The 19428-nt window shown below is 49.7% G+C and overlaps 1 protein-coding gene across 10 annotated transcripts in view; it reads left to right on the forward strand.

Annotated features, from left to right (window-relative positions):
- SUGP2 (SURP and G-patch domain containing 2) overlaps positions 1-18890 on the forward strand; it is a 32013-nt gene extending 13123 nt beyond the window's left edge. For 8 of the 10 annotated variants that reach the window (XM_086698515.1, XM_025916479.2, XM_086698518.1 and 5 more), the window contains 7 exons: positions 2171-2658; positions 3697-3808; positions 9982-10511; positions 12372-12433; positions 15158-15294; positions 15993-16113; positions 16668-18890. In XM_086698515.1, the coding sequence (XP_086554641.1) occupies positions 2171-2658; positions 3697-3808; positions 9982-10511; positions 12372-12433; positions 15158-15294; positions 15993-16113 (1450 nt within the window). In that variant the 3' untranslated portion in view covers positions 16668-18890. The remainder of the gene's footprint in view (positions 1-2170; positions 2659-3696; positions 3809-9981; positions 10512-12371; positions 12434-15157; positions 15295-15992; positions 16114-16667) is intronic. The other 2 variants (XR_015248445.1, XM_086698510.1) reach the window with 2 other exon arrangements.
- The last annotated feature ends 538 nt before the right edge of the window (positions 18891-19428 follow it).

Genomic DNA, 19428 nt, shown 5'->3' on the forward strand with positions numbered 1-19428 from the left:
TGATGTGCTAATGTTTGTTGAGCAGTAATGAATGCCAAGCAGTGTTTAAAGGGTTTTCCTTACAAGTAAAAGTGTATAATTCAAGCCTCACAACAACGTGATGATGTAGTTTATTATTACCATCTGTCCATCCCATCTTACAGATAGAGGAACTGAGGCACAGAAAAATTCAGTAAATCTCGTGGCTAATAAGTGGCTATGCTGGGATTTGAACCCAGCAGGCTGGCTTGGGAATGTTCTGTGTATTTATTTATTTATTTATTTATTTAATGTTTATTTATTTTTGAGAGAGAGAGACAGAGACAGAGAACGAGCAGGGGAGGGGCAGAGAGAGAGGGGGAGACAGAATCCAAAGCAGGCTCCAGGCTCTGAGCTGTCAGCACAGAACCCGATGTAGGGCTCAAACCCGTGAACCATGAGAACATGACCTGATCCAAAGTCGGATGCTTAACCACCTGAGCCACCCAGGCACCCCTTGTTGTATGCTTTTAACATTATGGTCCACTAGAACTTGGGGAGGTTAATTTGTGACTGACATCCTCAGACTGAACTTGGCATCAGAGCTGTCCAGGGGAAAGGGACCTGCATCCTGGGGTTCTGGATGACCTGGGTGCTGACTCTGCTTTTTGCCCCAGGTGAAGGGTACCCTTGCTGGGGCTGCATTTGATAAAAGAACCAGACCATCTGTGTTGGTCAGTGTTCTTTTATGTAGGAATCCTTGTTTCTTAGGGTGCCATCTGGCAGGATGCTGCTGTTGGCCCAGCAGAGTGTCTCAGGCAGCATGTAGCCTGTTTCCTCACATCCAGCCAGACTTTAACTGTGCAGATAGCAGCAGCAGGAGTGTTCCATGGAGCTGCCCGCCAGGGACACTCCATGTCCCGTGGTGCTGCTGGCACCCTGCTTCATGCAGGCAGCTGGCATCCATTCGATTTCTGTCCTTGGTGATCAGGAACCTCACCTAGTAAGTGGCCTCTTAATGTCTCACAGTCTGAAGGCCACCTGAAATATTGCCATACCCACCAAATAATATTCATTCTTCTTTAACACAGACTGAAATTGAACATTCACAAAAACCTGTTATATATAAGGTCACAGAGAAAATCTCAGCACATCCCAAGAAAGGAAAATCACGTGGGTCACATTACCCAACGCATAAAAGTCAAAACTAGCAACAACCAAAATAAAACCTGCTTCTAAATAACTTTTGAGTGAAGGGGAATCAGAACTGATATTGGAAACTCTTTAGAGGGAAGCAGCCATGGGAGGTCTATACACCGAATGCAGCTGCAACCACATGTAGAGAAAAGTGCAAACTGGGACGCATCTGTCAGAAATAAGAGTAAACGTAAGCATTCACCACATGAAGCTAGAAGGAAATGGCAAAAAAAAAAAAAAAAAAAAAAAAAAAAAAAACCCGACCCTAGAAGGGAAGGGTTAATAGAGATGAAAGAAGGGGCCAGTGAAATGGGAAACAAAGTGAAGAATGTGTAAGTTTCCCTCCATGCCTCTTTTCTATCCATTCCCCAGAGCTAATTAAGTTTGATTTAAATTCTTTGAACCTGTGTGAGAAAAGTAAATACACGTGGATGTGTGTACACAAAGCAAGTTCATGGGGTCCTTACCAATGTTGGTGTTCCTCTGTAGCTTGCTGTCTTCTTTGGCCCTATGGTGGATGTCTTTCTATGTCAGTACTCGTGACTCAGCCTCCTCCTCTTTCCTGTACTGCTCTTGTTACAGCTCTGGCACACGATTTCACAACCATGGCACTCTGGCCTCAGTGATGCTGTTGAAGGGTTACTGAGCACCCAGCCGCCCTGGGCCCTTGGAAGGGTGTCACCTCCCAAAAATGGGTTCTACAATTGACAGAATGGCAGTGTCTCTGTGGCTCCAGAGTGACTGGTTTGTGTTACAAGGCCACCAGGGGTTGGGAGTTCCTTCATGGCAGGTGATGGTGGGACCCAAAGAGGAATCGAGTGCTGGATCAGAGCTCCCTGTTGCCCTACCGTTACTCTGGGCAGGATGGGAGACCTGGGCCGTCCATGGAGCAGAGCTTCTCACGCAGCAGGGAGACTGCCACTTAGAAAGGATGTGCAGAAATGTGGTTGTAGCAATGATTTGGTATCGGGTGGTGTTTTAACCAATATCCTTCGGTGCCTGTTTTGTTATACAGGTTTTTGTCTGATGATAGTAGTCTGGAGTATAAATATTACAAACTGAAGCTGGCAGAAATGCAGAGGATGAGCCATACCTTACCAGGAGCAGATCAAAAGCCCACAGCAGCAGAGTGTGCAGTCCGGGCCATGCTGTATGCTCGGGCAATCCGGAGCCTCAAGAAGAAGCTCCTCCCCAGCCGGCGGCGGGGGCTGCTCCGCACTCAAGGGCTCCGGGGCTGGAAGGCGAGGAGAGCAACCACTGGGACCCAGACCCTCCTGTCCTCGGGTGCCAGACTGAAACACCATGCCCGGCAGGCTCCAGGTTCATTGCAGGGAAAGCTGTCCCAGCCAGATGGAAATGCTGCTGCCAAGGACTGCCCACCAGACCCAGCCGGACCCTCTCCTGGGGACCCCAGCCCAGAAGCCTCAGGCCCATCCCCCAAGCTAACAGGAGTGGAAGTCTCTGAAGCCCCTCAAACTTCCTCTCCCTGCCCATCTGCTGACGGTGAGTACTCATTCCTGTCCCCCTCTTCTGGGCCTCAGCCCTGATTCACCAATCTTCAGGGTTGGGGGGGTACGACCTGGATGGTCTGAGCAGCAGGCAGAAGCAGTAGGAACCTGGCCAGGACAGGTGCACGTGGAGGCACTTTCTTTTTTCTAGTTTCCTAGAGGGGCTCGCCCTCGAGTCCCGTGGCAGTATTCCTCCTGTCCTGAGGGTGGACCTGACTCAGCGAGCTACCTGGTGACTGTGCCTCCCTGCAAGGTCCTACTGCTGGCTACCAGGTTGTGGCGTGTGCCCATGCTTGGGGCTTTAAGCTCCTTGATCCATTTCTCACTCCGTTCTTGCCCTTCTTTACATTCCATTGGGCTGCCCTTGTCTCTCATTCTGCTGCCTCTTTTTCCCCTAGGATCTCTGCTATCCTCAGGGTTAGCTGACCTGCACTTTCTGGTTTCTCCTGGCTATTATCTTTTGTCTCTGCAGTAGGCCTGCCCCTCCCTGACCAGTATTTGTCACTTAGCACTAGGTGGGAATGAGAGGGGAAAAAAAATGTCCACAAGTGCTACATTCTCTAGCTACTGCCATATAACGAAACATTCCAAACTGTGGCTTCAAACTGGGGGTATCCAGTGTTGCTCTGAGTCTGCTGAACTCAGTTGGGCCTATATTTGTGTCTATGGGCAGCAACTGGTTGGGGCCATCGGCTGGGGTAGCAGGATTATGGGGGCCACATGCCTGTCACCCCCTAGCAGCTAGCCTGGGTTTGTTCACCTGACAGTTGGGGTTGGGCCTCCAGGAGAGGCAGTAGGGGGGCTCGAGACCTCCGAAGCCCAGGTTCCACCCTTATGTCACATTCTGTTGGTCAGCAGGAGTCCCAGGGCCAGTCCCAATTTGTGGAGAGAGCTGCAGAGTCCTATGGCAAAGGGCAAGGATGCAGTGAGGGGACACAAGGGCTGTCTCTGTAATTAGTCTCCACAGTCCCCCAAAGTTGAAATTGGAAGCAGCAGCCTAGAACTGACACACAACAGTTGCTTTGTTTTATAGTTGACATCAAGACAATGGAGACTGCAGAGAAACTGGCCAGATTTGTTGCTCAGGTGGGACCAGAGATCGAACAATTCAGCATAGAAAACAGCACCGACAACCCTGACTTATGGTATGTAGCCATCATGCCCTTTTGACTGAGTGTGTTTATCCCACAAGTGTCCTGAGAACCCACTGGGTGGCCTGGCAGACACACTTCTGCCCCAAGAGGCACCCCAGGATAAGTTCTGGCTTCACTTTTGGTGAGCTCAGGGCTGTAAGAGGGAAGCATCTGCTTAGTGGTATTGGGCGGTGCTGCCCTCTTCTGGGACATCAGGAAAAACCTCCCCTGGAGGGAAGTTTAAGCTGTATTTGAAGGTCAGTTGGGCTTTGACCAGGGGCGGGGGAGAGAGCACCCACACAGAGAGGCTAATAGATTCCCCAGAACATTTGCAGAGGTGGAGTAGTGTGGAGTAGTGGGAGGAAGAGGGCAGGCTACTGTCCCTGGTCACATCAGTGCTGTGGGCGGATGGTGAGAATTTGCTGCTCCTACAGTGATGGATGGGTCCTATTCCAGTTGTGGGCAGCAAGCACTTCCGTGTAGTGGTGGCCTGGTATCTTTTTGCCAGGAAGGGGTGCCATTACCCTCGCCATTCCTCAGATGGGGTGGCCCACTCAATACCACACAGCCTGCAGGTGACAGAACCAGAAACCTGCTCTTTCTTGAGGGGTGCAGGTTCCCCTCCAGAGGGAGGCTACCTGGGAGCCATGTGTTCCTGGTACTGAGCCGTAACCCTGCTGGGCTCCACTCATCGCAGGCACCGTTGCCATGCTGTGTGAATTGTATCCAATAGTTGCCTGGGAACTCTGGACCCTTGCCCTACTCCTCCCATGCTGGAGAGTCATGCTTTAGTCTAATTAAGACTACAGTTGAGGGGCGCCTGGGTGGCTGAGTCAGTTAAGCCTCCGACTTCACCTAGGTCATGATCTCACAGTTTGTGAGTTCGAGCCCTGCATCTGGACTTTGCACTGTCAGTGCAGAGCCTGCTTGGGATTCTCGCTCTCCCTTCTCTCTCTGCCTCTTCCCCTGATCAAGTTTTCTCTCTCTCAAAATACATAAATAAATAAAACTTAAAAAAATAAAAGACTGTTGTTGAAAACTTCACATTTTCTAGAGCATTTCTGGGACCCAGTTGTGACCGAGCATGCTTGATGGGAACCTTGAGTAAGTTCTGCACTGGCATGCCTCCTGTTTTCCTGTGAGACCCACATCAGCCCCTTGGAGCACTGACGGTTTCATGGGTGCTCAGCCTGATCCTGTCTTTTGTAGTCCTGGTGACCTTGGGGCCTGCTGGGCCTTACAGTTCTCGTATTTGGGCTACCTGCTACACACACGACCTCGCTCAGGCAGTTCCGGCTGAAGGGGACAGCCCAGGAGCATTTCATTGGCTGTTTTCCCCAGCAAGAACTCCATCATCCTGGGCACCTGGCACTGCCATGGTTTTGGTTCATTGTCACCCTCTCTGACAGACTTTTCTCAGCAGTGTTCCCTAGAAGGCTCTGTCCCCACCTTGCCCATACAGAGAGCCCCTCATTGTACAGTAACATTAGGTGGAATGATTTACTCTGTCCCCCAGTGCTGAGTAGTTTGAGAATGATGGCACCCAATAGCACGCCTATTTAGGAAAGACCTTCCGAGGTGACTTTTTGTTTCTTTTCCTTTAGAAAAATGATACTTCTGATGTGCTCAGTAGTTGTTTGAGTTCATTCATTTTGTGGGTGTGGTCATGTCAACAATTTGACATATAGTCAGGTTTATTTCTACAGAGGTTCAGTTTTGAGACTATTTTTCCTATCCTTTTTAATTTAATGTAAAAAATAAGTATGGTATTTGCATGGTTCTAAAGTAAAAATTAACAAAAGATAAGCTCAGAGAAGCCTCATCCCCTCAACCTATCAGTAGGAAACTGTTTTCATTCATTTCTAGTGTGTGTGCCTTTCCCTCTTTGTTCTTACACCACAAATGACCTTCTGTATGTAGTAGACACTTTTGCACCTTGTTTTTTTCCTTTCACAACCTATCCAGAAGTCCCCTTCTGCCTGTCCCACGTGTACCCTCCTTCTCTTGTCCACTGTGTCATTCTCCACATGCAGCCACACCAGGGTCACTCCGTAGCTGCAGGCATTCACACTACTCTTATGGCCCCTTTAATGGCCTCATGCACAATGGCTTTGTGTTTGTGGAAAAAATCTTCCATTATCTCTCAGAAGGGGGATTATTGGGTCCAAGATCATTGCAAACGTAATTCAGTAAATAATGCGGCTTCTCCTCCCCAAGGGCCACTCCCCACGCAGTGTCAGGAGTACCAGTCCCCACCTCTTACCTTTTGACATACCTTAGAGCCAATAGGATTCATGAGAAATTTCTAATTTCCGCAGTGAAATTTTAGTTTTCATTTTTCTTATCAGTGAAATTGAACATTTTTTCTTTTTTTTGGTAATTTTTAAAAAATTTATTTGTTTTTTAATTTACATCCAAGTTACTTAGCATATAGTGCAACAATGATTTCAGGAGCATATTTCAGTGATTCATTCCCTATGTATAACACCCCGTACTCCTCCAGATAAGTGTCTTTCTTAATGCTTCTTACCCATTTAGGCCATCCCCACTCCCACAACTCTTTCAGCAACCCTCTGTTTGTTCTCTACATTTAAGAGTCTCTTATGTTTTGTCCGCTTCCCTGTTTTTATATTATTTTTGCTTTTCTTCCCTTATGTTCACCTGCTTTGTATCTTAAATTCCTCATATGAGTGAAGTCATATGATATTTGTCTTTCTCTGACTAATTTTGCTTAGCAAATACCCTCTAGTTCTATCCACATAGGTGCAAGTGGCAAGATTTCACTCTTTTTGATTGCCAAGTAATACTCCATTGTATATATATACCACATCTTTGTCCGTTCATCTGGCGACAGACATTTGGGCTCTTTCCATTCTGTGGCTATTGTCGATAGCACTGCTATAAACGTTGGGGTGCATGTGCCCCTTCAAAACAGCACACCTGTATCCCTTGGATAAATACCTAGTCGTGCAGTTGCTGGGTCATAGGGTAGTTCTATTCTTAATTTTTTGAGGAATCTCCATACTGTTTTCCGGAGTGGCTGCACCAGTTTGCATTCCCACCAGCAATGCAAAAGAGATCTTCTTTCTCTGCATCCTTGCCAACAGCCTGAGTTGTTAATTTTAGCCATGGTGTGAGGTGGTATCTCATGGTGGTTTTGATTTGTATTTCTCTGATGAGTGATACTGAGCATCTTTTCATGTGTCTGTTAGCCATCTGGGTGTCATCTTTGGACAAGTGTCTCTTCATGTCTTTTGCCCATTTCTTCACTGGATTATTTGTTTTTTGGGTGTTGAGTTTGATAAGTTCTTTATAGATTTTGGATACTCACCCTTTTTCTGGTATGTCATTTGCAAATATCTTCTCCCATTCCATTGGTTGCCTTTTAGTTTTGCTGATTGTTTCCTTCGCTGTGCAGAAGCTTTTTATATTGATGAGGTCCCAATAGTTATTTTTGCTTTTGTTTCCCTTGCCTCCAGAGACGTGTTGAGTAAGAAGTTGCTGCGGCCAAGGTCAAAGAGGTTTTTGCCTGCTTTCTCTTCTAGGATTTTGATGGCTTCCTGTCTTACGTTTAGGTTTTCCATCCATTTTGAGTTTATTTTTGTGTATGGTGTAAGAAAGTGGTCCAGGTTCATTCTTCTGCATGTTGCTGTCCAGTTTTCCCAGCACCACTTGCTGAAGAGACTGTCTGTATTCCATTGGATATTCTTTCCTGCTTTGTCAAAGATTAGTTGACCATACATTTGTGGGTCCATTTCTGGGTTCTCTATTCTGTTCCATTGATCTGAATATCTGTTTTTGTGCCATGAACATCTTTTCATAAACTTCAGTGTCTTTTGTGTATCCTTCTGTAAACTATTCATTTGTCCCTTAAAAAAAAAAAAAAAAAAGATTGTCTTTTAAAAAACAGCTTTGTTGCTGTAAATAGTTTGCCTTTTTTAGAATTTTGTGTCAGTGCACCTTGTTCTTGCTTTTTGTCTGGCTCCTTACTCAGCACGATTACTTGGATTCAGCGGTGTTTGTTGCATGTATCCCCAGTTCACGCCTCTTTGTTGCTGAGTGTATACCATTGTGTGGCCGGACCAGTTATCTACCCATTCACCTGTTGATGGCATTGAGACGTTTCCAGTCTGGGATGATTACAAATAAAGCCGCTGTGAGACTTTGCATATAGGCCTTTATTTCTCTTCAGTAAATACCAAGGAGAGCAAAGGCTGGCTCCATGGTAGGTCCATGGTTAACTTTTGAAGAAACTGCCAAGCTGCCTTTCTAAGTGGTTGCAACCATTTTTCATTTTTAGCAGCCTGGATGAGAGTTCTAGTTCCTCCCCGTCCTCATCAGCACTTGTTAGCGTCAGTGTCCATGTTAGTGTCACAGTGCGGGGAGGCGGTGTCACTCTCTGGTTCTCATTTCTCCAAGGACTAGTCATGCTGAGTGCTTCAAGTGTGCCTGTGTGCTTTCTACATGTAAGTGTCCCATTTGGATCTGTGGTCCAGCTTTGATTGGACCACATTTATTTACTTATTAATCAAGTTGGAGGCTTCGTTGTATGTTCTTTGTATGAGTCCTTTATCAGGTGTGTGATTTGCAGATATTTCCTCCAGGTCTGTGACTTGTTTTCTCATCCTAGCAGTCTTTTGTGGGGCACAAGTTCTTAGAGATTGTGTTTTTGAGGCACCTGACTGCCTCAGTAGGAAGGGCGTGCAATTCTTGATCTCAGGGTTGTGTGTTCAAGGCCCACATCGGGTGTAGAGATTACTTAAAAGTAAAATCTTTTCTAAAATATTTATGTAAGTAATCTCTACACCCGACGTGGGGCTCAAACTCACAACCCTGAGATCACGAGTCCCATGTCCTATTGGCTATTGAGTTGGCCAGGTTCCTCTTCTTTCTCAGTTTTTAGGAGCTCTTACCTATGAAATAGTTGCACGTTTCCTTCTTAGTTTGATGTTTATCTTTCCTTTTGCTTATGCTTTGTTCTGCAGTGCAGAAGTGTTTCATGTAATCAAATTTCTCAATTTTTTCTTTTATTGCACCTGGATACTGAGTCATAGAAATTCTCTCCCCATACACGGGTTATAAAGACATTTATATCTTTTTCTCTAGCACTTGTATGGCTTCAGTTTTACATTTAGATCCCCTATCTGTGTGGGGTTATTCCAGAGCAGAGGGTGCTACATGGATCCAATTAAATATTTTTCTGGAAAGCTCCCCAGTTGTCCTGACACCATTTGTTGAAAAGATCATCTTTTTTGCCCTGGTTTGAGAGACCACCTTCATCAGATGCCTTGTTTCTGGCCTTTCTCTTGGTGTTTCTGTCCATGTGTCCAAGGACTAGTACCACACCGTTTTAACTATAGAGGCTTCATACACCTTATAATACCTGGTAGGGCTGGAACCCTTCATTGATTTGTTCAGAGTTCTCCCAGATATCTTTACATAGTTATTTTTAACTATGAAGTCTAGAATCGTGTTCAAATCCAGAAAAAAAAATGATGCTTTTATCAGAATAGGATTATGCATTAATATATTAGGGAAGAATCAACATAGTCATGAGGTTGAGTTGTCCCAGCCAAGAACAAGGGCTTCTTTCCTTGGGTCCAAGTATATTTTGTATCTTCGGGCATGTTTTCAGTTTTCTCACACTAGCCACAGCCCCAGGTCACGGTGGCCGCAGGACTCTGAGGTGCAGAGAGGCGTTATCGCCACCACATTCACTTAGCTTCACTGTAAAACAAGGGGTGGAAGTGACACCCCTTCCTCCATCTCCTACCTGGCAGTGTGAGAAGAACCAGGCAGTCACGGTGAACACACAGAGGCCCAGGGTGGATGGTGACAGATTAGAAAGGGATGAGGCGAGGGCCAGGTTGGATCTCTGGCTCCAGCATTGGCGCTTTTTCCAGCACATGCCCTGGTCATTCCCTCAAACCTTTTCCTCCACCCTCTTCCCCTGAAAAGCAATCAGGCCTCCTACATTCTAGCTCCTTTGTTAAATTACTAATATTCCTCAGACTTCTCTGTCTCATTGTGAAGCTGCGCCATCAACTGTAGCTGGTAGAAAGAGGTCAGGTTATTTGCTCCTTGGTCCCACTCCCAGCTTTGTCAGATCTATTCTGGACATTGTCAGCAAATATGAACGTTCAGAGGACCCTCTGGTTAACCAGTGTATTTCATCCTTATCCCAGGTTTCTCCATGACCAAAATAGTTCAGCCTTCAAATTCTATCGAAAGAAAGTATTTGAACTATGCCCATCGATTTGTTTTACGTCATCTCCACTGAACCTCCACGCCGGTGAGAGTGCTGATTCTCAGGAGAGCCCCCATGACCCCATGGAAGGGGAAGGAGAGTTTGAAGATGATCCCCCTCAGCACGAGGCTGAGCTGGAGAGCCCGGAGGTGATGCCTGAGGAGGAGGATGAGGAAGAGGAGGAGGAGGAAGACGAGGAGGAGGAGGAGGAGGGGGGCGAAGAGGCCTCCGCTCCTAGAGGGACCTCCAGGCCAGCAGGAGCGGCTGCCAAGTCTGAGTGCTCTGAGGGCAGTCCCCCCACAGATGGCCTCCCGAGCGAGGCGGCCGAAGATGGCCCAGCTGGTGCGCCTGCCCTGTCACAGGCCTCCTCGGGCGCCTGCTTCCCCCGAAAGAGGGTCAGCAGCAAGTCGTTGAAGGTTGGCATGATTCCAGCTCCCAAGAGGCTGTGTCTCATCCAGGAGCCCAAAGGTGAGTACCTGGCCGTCACCACGGCCCCCCTCGCGTGGAGCTTCCATTTAGCACCTGAGGAGGAACCGTGGTGCTCAGTTGTGGACCATGAAAAGTTGCGGAGATCAGGCGATGTCGCCCGATTGTTTGGAAGAATTTACTTGCCCTCAGCCCACGCTCAGCCGCAAGATGACCAAACTGGTCCCTGTCGCCCTTCCTGCCTCTGATTACACTTGCTGACCTGGATGTTCCCTCCCCAGCTTCCCCCAGGGCCAACAGAACATGGGGTTGTTTGGTCTTGTGTTTTTAACCTAGAATAATTCTAGCGGGTTTGCACACCACCCCAAAATGTTCCTGTGAGGCTCACGTTGCCAGCTGGTGTAAGGTCAGCACTCCGAGGACACGCTGCTGTGTTAGTGCAGCAGCGGTGCGTTTGTGGTGGGTGCTGCTTGGTGCTCCCATTATTGCTCACAGTCCAGTGAGGGGGCCCTGGCTGTGGAGGGCAAGGGCCTGGGTCATCTCAGCTCTTTCCTGCCCTTGACCTTGGGGAGTGCCCAGCCTTCTGAGCCCCTGGAAGGCCCGGGGCAGCGATGCCTGCTTAGTAATGATGAGGAAGGAGAACACAGGTGGGGCTGGTCTCAGGCAGTGGTTGGTGGGAGCCATGTGGTCTGCTGCCTTGGCCGTGGAAGGTCATCTCCTTTCCTGTGGGGAAGGTCAAAGTTCGTGAGATTCTATTTAATAGCAATAAAATGCATCCTTTTTAAGGGGACAGTTTGATGAGTTTTGGCAAATGTGTATAGGCATGAACTTCTCCAGTGCAGTGGAGCTGGAGCCTTTCTCCAGAAGTGTCTCTGTGTTTCCCTGTGGTCTCCTCCCCATTTTCTGGCCTTGTAGTTCTGCCTTTTCTAGACTGTCAGTAGGCAGAACGGCATCATATGCAGCCTTTTGATGGCCTGGCTATGGCCCAGGTTATTCCTTGTGCCTCCCGCCCCACCAGGTGTCTCCATACAACCAGGCCTGGGCTGTGCTTTACACATGGGGTTGACGCCGCAGTCCCTTCGCGTGAGGTGGTTGTAGCGAACGGTGCCCTGTCTTGTGTCACCAGTGTGCTCTACGTTGTTGAGATGGTCACACTCACCCCCCAGGAGCATCAGTTCAGCTTCTCCTGCTAACAGAACAGTTCTGTGGTTTGTGTTTGGAAACCTTGGCGTTACCACAGATTGCCAGCTGTTCTGCCCTACTCTTAACGTCCTTCAGAGCTTACTGCTGATGGCAGCAGCCTATCTGAATGCCTCATACGTCCTTCGTGGGAGAGAAGTGGAGGGAGCTCTTTCTATTTTGGAAGCTCTCATTTCCTTGGGTGGTTGATGAGAAAAAAAACCAGACCTGCTGATTCTCCTTCATCAAAAATAATGATATGATGTGATCCGGTGCTCTGTGTGAGAAGCATGGTTGGTTGTTTTTTACTGGAAATTCTATGTGGACTTTAACTCCTTATCAGCAGAACAGTTGCAGAGATACTAGGAGGGCACGAGGTTGCAAATAGTTTATTTGTTGAAACAAAGCGTATTTCTGCAGTCAGGAAAACGATCCGTGCATTGAGCCCTTTGTCGTAAACACAGGGAGTCCTGTGTTAAGTAGCCTCTTCCACATGGAGGCAGCCCCCAGTTGGGCCGTATCCTGCTCTCTGGTCATGGATCACATGATTCCTGAGAGGACCCTGGCAAGGGGCACAGCTGGCTTTGGGGTCTGGGTTGTAGCTGCCTTCTGTCACCAGAGGGGTTGTTAGCCTAAACTGCAGCGCCCTCACTTTCTGAGTAATTTGGAAAGAGTACGTGTGTGTGTGTGTGTGTGTATATACGTGTTTCTTATGTCTTCCAGTTCATGAGCCAGTTCGCATCGCCTATGACAGACCTCGGGGTCGTCCCGTGTCCAAAAAGAAGGTGAGCATGACAGTTCCCATGTATGACATAGTTAGTTAGAATTTGTCAGTGTTTCAAAGGACACTGTGACTTGTCACTAAGGTACACTCGTGCTTCAGACTGGCATAATGTACAAAGCACAACAAACAGCCTTTTTTCTCAGGGATTTCTTGGAACTGTTTTGCTTTGCCCAAAGCACAGGAGGGTAGTAATTAGTTATTTAACAAATAGGTGAGGTCTGATATGTGCAAAGTGTTGGACAGATGAACAAAGTAATGTCCCGGCCCTTAAGTTCAGATTTAGTGGACTATAATTGTGGTTCAAGAGCATGCTAATTTGCTAGTAAGCCAAGGGAATATGTGTGTGCTTGTGTATTAACTGATGGACACCTCCTGTGTGCCAGGCCCCATCTGCCCAACGAGAGGTCGCAGCAAGCAGGGCCAACAGTGACAGGAATGTGTGTGAGTCTTGTGGCCTGTGTGCTATGGGTACGGAGAAGCAGGTCAAAGGGAGATGGGGAGTAATGTGGGGTTGGGGGTGCCATTTATTCAAGGAGGCCTGGAAGAGGCCCCAGGTTGGTCTTGTGTCAACAAGCAGCCCTTTGTGGCACCCAGATGGGGGTGGGGAGATGAGGAAGTAGAGGCAGTGAGTCCCCAGGTCACATAGGGCCTGTAGACGGAAGTTAGCAGCGTGGCTCCTTCTCTGGGGGAGGCCCTGGGGACCTGTGGTGGCAGTTGGGTGGAAGACAGGGCCGCGGTGGCTGCTGTGCTGAGAGCAGCCTGTGGTTGGGGGGCTGGTAGAAGCCCAGGGCTGGGAAGGTGAAGACACAGTCAGTGAGACTTGCTGATGGGTTGCGTGTGGAAGAGCCAAAGCCCAGAGCTCTGGGCACCTGCACGGTTGTCTACAGGCACTTAGGAGGATGGAGCTGCCGCTGAGTGAAATGGAGAGCCCCTGTGGGGGCAGGTCATTTGAAGGAGATGCGCTGCACTCCAGACAGCTAGGCGGATATGTGCGGGGGCAGGTAAGGCTGGGTGAGGTCACCTGGGACGTATGTGGGGATATCCCAGGTCCTCAGAGGTCAGGGAGGTGAGCCGGCCACCCGGTGAGGTCTCTACTGGTGTCGAGTGGTGAGGAAAAGAAAGCCTGTGTGGTGGACACCGGTTGCAAATGGACGGTCAGTCTCAGTGGCCAGGTGAGGCGTCGGCGTGACCCCGGTTACAGCAGGGAGGAGGGACTTTCTGAGCCCAAAGCTCATGGTCCTAATCGACGTGTTCAGTTTGAATTTGTGCTGGCACCCGGCTGCCCATCAGGTGGCCCGGGTGAGGGCACAACCTGGTGAGGCAGCAGCCAGGTTCAGGCTCAACCTGGCCACTTAGTCTTGGCATCTAACTCCTGAGTCTCCGTTTGTGCATCTGTAAAGTGGGGCAGTCGCACCTACCTTTGGTTCGGAGATACCTCGAGAGTGAAAGTAAATGCACGTTAACCTGGTGTGCAGCAGTGCCCTGCAAACAGCATCTCTCCTTGGGGCGATGGCAGGCCCAGAGGAAGCTTCCCCTGCAACTCTCTGTGCACACCTCAGCCTGGCCTTCGCACACAGCTTTTCTCTAGCCGAGCAGCTTTCCTAAAGGGATGCAGGCTAGCCTTTTGGGGACCTGTGGCCAGCTTTTCCCTTGCCTTCCCCACCCTTTTCCTTCCCATACTTGTTCCCTGCTCAGATCCTCAGAACCTCACCATTACCCCCCCGCACCAGCTGCCTGGATCAGGATGGACGAGTCCATTCCCCAGAAGCACGTGTGGCCCTCTCAGCCTCCCCAGGCTGTCCTCAGTGTTTATTTAGTAAATGTTTTTAAAAAACAGGCTCGGGTGGTAGGGACAGTGGGTGCTCATGAATATTCATGAGTAAATGGAAATATTTTCTGCTCACACCAGGCAGGCCCCTCCTCCAGAGGTCCCCCCGAACCCCCAGGCCTTTTAACCTATCTTCCCACAGCCAGCTCTGGGGCCCAGATCTTGTCTGGGGCTTTACCTGCAGGTTCTTTTCAAGCCCTGTCCTTCTTCCCAGCTGTACCAGTTCTCAGTGAGGTCTGCTTTGTGCTAGACCACGGATCCCAGAGTGCCAGTAAAACCTAGTCTCTTCCCTTGGGGAGCTCCCAGATCTGGGAAGGGCCGGCTGGACAAATAGACAAGTCATTTGGGTTTGCTGAGCAATGTCTGAGGGCGGCCAGAGAGGTTTCTGGGATGGAATCACTGCTCAGAGTTCTGGAAGCCCACAAGAGTGTTCAAGATGGAGTAGAAAGGACCTTGCAAGCCAGTTTTCCACACAGTCTGTCTCTGCAGCAGATTCATGGCCTGTTTGGCCCCCTCCTGCCTCAGCCCCGTCTCCCCTCTGACTTCTGCACTCCCGGGGCCTTCCTGCCTCAAACCTATGCCCTGTCCTGGTTACCCCCAGCCTGGGGTGTGCCCTCTGGTCATCGCAAGTTATCACCACTTAGGATTCTTTCTACTAACCCCTTGGCCTCAGGGCCACCCCCCACCCCTGGCTCTTGTGGGGTTTTCCTCATGGTCTTAGCACCTCAGAGAATGTTGCTGGGAACTGGGGAGGGGCCTATGGCTTGATCCCAAGTGTCTGTGGAGTCCAGGATGGGGGGTGGGGGGCAGTACTGGACCGTGTCAGGAGCAGCACAGGCAGACTCTCACTCCACGTGCTTGCTGCAGCCCACTTGCCATATTCTTCTCTTTCCTCAGAAACCCAAGGACTTTGACTTTGCCCAGCAGAAGTTAACCGACAAGAACCTGGGGTTCCAGATGCTGCAGAAGATGGGCTGGAAGGAGGGCCATGGCCTAGGCTCCTGTGGGAAGGGCATCAGGGAACCCGTCAGCGTGTACGCAGCAGGCGCTGGGGCCCGGGGTGGGAATGGGCAGCGTGCTTGGGATAAGAAGCTTTCTTTGGGATTCTGGTCCTAAGTCCTTTGATCTGCAGCCTGATTTCTTGGCTCCCGTCATGTTAAACATGGCTTAAAGCTGGCAGGTTTGTTTTCCTAACAAAGGGAGTCTTCAGATGAGATGAGAAGCAGATCGTTTACATATGCAGGTGTTCCTACAGGCCCCTTGCTGCACTTGCACAGACTATTTAAATGACTCCTTGGCCCCTGGCATTTCAGCCACATTCATTATTGTCATAAAAGCTGAATGGTAATTCTAGGTAGTAACAATAAAAACCACTTTCCCTTTGCCTGGAACCCTTAAGCAGGCTAGCCAGGGAAAACGTGGCCCAGGGTTTGTTAGGCCCCATTAACATCCAGCAGGCATTTCATTTAAAACTGAGCTTGTCACCTGCGGGGGGAGGCTTTCTGCTATAATCGGGGGCTTCTGAGCTCGTTCCTCAGAAGGTCCACACACCTGCGCAGGTGAGTACCCCTTGTTCCGCGCTGTGAATCGTGTCTTCACTTTCCCTTTCCTTTGCTGTCCCTGTTGTGTGTCCCACATGCTTCCATCCCACTCTGACCGCTCGTGCCGTTTCCAGTTTCCTGGTGGCCAGGCTTTGTGCTCAGGTGTGGCTAACTCTCCATTTTGCTCCTAGGGGAACTGCCTCGGAAGGGGAGGGGTTAGGTGCCGACGGGCAGGAGCGCAAGGAAGACACATTTGACGTGTTCCGTCAGAGGATGATGCAGATGTACAGACACAAACGGGCCAACAAATAGGTATGTGTGTGAGCTAGTGCGTGGGGCTTTCTGCCTAAGTTGACATTCTGGTACGTAGAGACGATTTCTCCAGAAAAGTCAGAGATCCCCGTTCCCAAAACCAAACGTCAAACCACACACATACACAAAAAAAATCAAAAAATTCTATGAGGGTAACCAGGAGCGTTTAGACATGGATGTGTCCCGCCTCTCACCTTCCAGGTTTGGTTGAAGGAGCGAGCCCCACGCTCACCAAGCGTGGCCGCACAGCTATGTGCAGCTCAACAGCGGGCCTTGGTGCAGGGCTCCCAGGCTCAACTGCACGCGGCCATCCCGGGGAAATAGGCCACCGCGGAAATGGCCTTGCGTCCTGCACGTGTAAGGGCGATCTGGAAGCCGTCACTGCAGAGGGCAGTGGCTTTGCCACATCCCTTTCTGAGCATCTTCAAATCCTTTCGTTCTCAAGGGCCTTGGGCCCATATAAATATCCCGTTCTTTCTGCTCTCTTTTTAGCTGCCTTCCCCACCCGTAATTTCCAACTCAGTTTTGAACAAAATCGTTCTCTCCCTGAATAGATGAAACCATTGGTGAGAAAGATCAGGCTTGAAGGAGCACTTACTCTTAGAGCGCCACCTCTGCCCTGGATCTGCCCTGGAGCCAGTGCCCAAGTAGGTTTGGTGTGTCCACGAGAAACAGAACGTCTCTGCAGGTCCTGTACGGAGGTTCCGCTGGCTTTTCTTCTTCTTCTTAAAGGATAAAAGAGTGCATCATTCCCCATCTGCTTTTGCTTTCCCCCCTTCTTCTAAATGCTTGTGGCAGCCAGTCCCCTGCAGGTCTTTCCTGGTCCCCCCTCAGAAGGGGTACTGCCCTTGGATAGTGCTCAAGAGCCAGCTCCTGTCGGGTTTCCCGTCCCAGGGAACTCTCTCTAGAAGTGCTCTGTTAGCAAACTTGATGCCAAACTGATGACAGATTGTGTCTTTGTGTGGCTTGCAGACTGTAAATGGGGGACAGAATTCAGTATTAGCCAAGTCCATGCTGGTAGTGCGGCCTGCCTGTCGGAGCATCGGAGCTCTTTGAACAAGTGGAGATACTTGATTCGATGAACGAGTTATTTATGGAGTCTCAGCTCTTAAGTGCATCCCAACAGACTTAATGGAAGTTTAGCAACAGTATAATAGAGCCGTATTCGCTGGGGAGTAATCATTACATTGATGAAACTTCCCCCAAATTCACATGGCTCCTTAGAATCCACCAACTACAGTGTGCTTCGTTTTAAAACCACATATGGAGTCTCTCCTACAAGGGGCTGGGGGTGTAAACTCTTCAAGACGCTTCATTTTTGGCATGTGCAGTAGGGTAAAGAATTGTTTTCTCAGAGCCTTTGTACGGAACAGAAAGCATCCTCTTGGGGCGGGCTCCGCAGCTGTTTGCTATTTCCAGGCGCGTGATTGCCTCCCTTCCATCTTCTCCCGGCGCTCCGCTCCTCGCAGCTACGTGCGAAGTTCTCAGGCTGTGGGAATCTCAGCCCTTCCTCATAAAGCAGCAGTGTTGAAGTTTTAAATACGTGCGAAAACCTGGGAAACTTGGGATCCTGCTGACACTACAAGCTTGGGGGACACAGCAGCGAGTTACCGAGTTGGCCAGTCTTCACTTTTTTAAAGCCACAGGCCCCAACTGTGGTCCCAGCTTGCTCCAGCTCTGTCTTGTCGGGCCCACACCCACCGTCACAAGCCTGTGCCGTATCTCTTCCAGGCTCTGCTTGCTTCTGGTTGCTTCTGTTGCATGGGCAACAGGCAGATCTTTATGGCCAGGGAGATGCTGGAAATGCCTCCGCAGAGTTGAAGCAGCCTGCACAGGTGGTGTGGTTTGGGGGAACCGCAGCCGTAGGGGTTCATCTCTTTTCTTTCCTAATCCTTCCAGTAGCCTTCCTTGTTGGCTGTGGGTTGGGCACATGGATGGAACTCTGAGAACAGGGCCTCTGTCCTCTGGCCTTTCACAGAGTGCCCATCGGCCCTGAGCAAGGCATGCACTCCCCAAATAGGTTCTAGCTCTTTCTCTCCAGCATAGATAGCTCTGACCATCATATTTACTTTGTGCTAGTATATTCGTTCTTGGATTTCTCCGCTTTTGTTTGTGAGTAAAATGCTTTAGGAATTACCAGGGTATAAGCTCTGTCCCCGCAGCCTCCTGCCACCCTTTCTCCTGGGGATATCCCGCTTCGAGCTGACCCCGTGAGCCTTTAGCACACGTCAAAGAGAACACCTCCTTCTTGATCCTGGAAAGTCCTCTGAGCACTCAGGCGATGCTTTTCCTGTGGGTGTGGTATCATAGGAGCCGGGGCGGAGCCTGGTGGCGAGTCCTTGTGCCAGCTGTCGGCCAGGGACCAGCCCAGGGACCAGCACTGGCCCTCCGAGCTCGCCCTTGCTCCCTCTGGCGAAGTCTGCTCACGGGGAGCGTGCGTGCGAGTGTGGTGTGTGGTTGCATAGCCTTGTCAAAGTCACAGTGTCTTTTCTGTCATTCTAGTTCCAGGGTCTCTTCCGTGAGGACGACAGGCATCCGGAAAGTACTAACTCACCACTTTGGGTGCTTACTGTCTCTGGCTTGTTTCCATCACTGGAAATCATATAGAGAATTTTAGCGTTTTGGTCCTTGGTAAAACCTAGAAGACATTTGTGATGTTACAAAATGGAAGTTTTGGGTTTTTTCTTTTTTTTTTTTTTCTTTCCTTTTTTTAAATCTAAGAAGTTGTGAATGTTGTTAATCATTTAGCAGTTGCAATAAATGTAGAGGAAACCCAATTTTCCATGGTCTCTGTTGTGTTTTTAAAACTTGGCTGGCCAGGGAACACATGAGAGATGTTGTAACACCTACATTGGACAGAGTGTCGGAGAGACATGCCCTGCTGCCGGTGACTCTCCTGTCCCCTCAGGCTTTACCCGCTCCCACGGTCGGGGTTCCAGCTGTCAGACCAGGGCCCACCCAGGCTTTCCCTGACTGAGGATGGCCTGTGCACTGTCTGCAAAGCTCCCTGCTATTCCCATGTGCTGCCCAGCCTGTGTCTGATTCTTCCACCGACAGCGCCTGGCCCTTGGGGGAAGGGGTGAGGGCAAAGGCTACAGCAGGCACGTACCAGACCTGCAGGGGCTTCCACGTGCCAGCAGAGTAATGGGGAGGAGCCAGGCTGCTGTTGTGCCCAGCGCAGGGGGTTGCCCAGGAAGGGTTTGGGGTGTCTGTCGGCCGGTTAGGGGCAGGTGAAACCGGCCCCCTAGGAGCTGGTGTGGGGACCTAAGCCTCCCTTCTCCTTGCTGTGTCCTGGAGGACACACGGGAGTGGCAG

The sequence above is a fragment of the Puma concolor genome, chromosome A2 (assembly GCF_028749965.1).
Source record: "Puma concolor isolate L17-30 chromosome A2, mPumCon1.1.hap2, whole genome shotgun sequence".
Taxonomy (NCBI): Eukaryota; Metazoa; Chordata; class Mammalia; order Carnivora; family Felidae; genus Puma; species Puma concolor.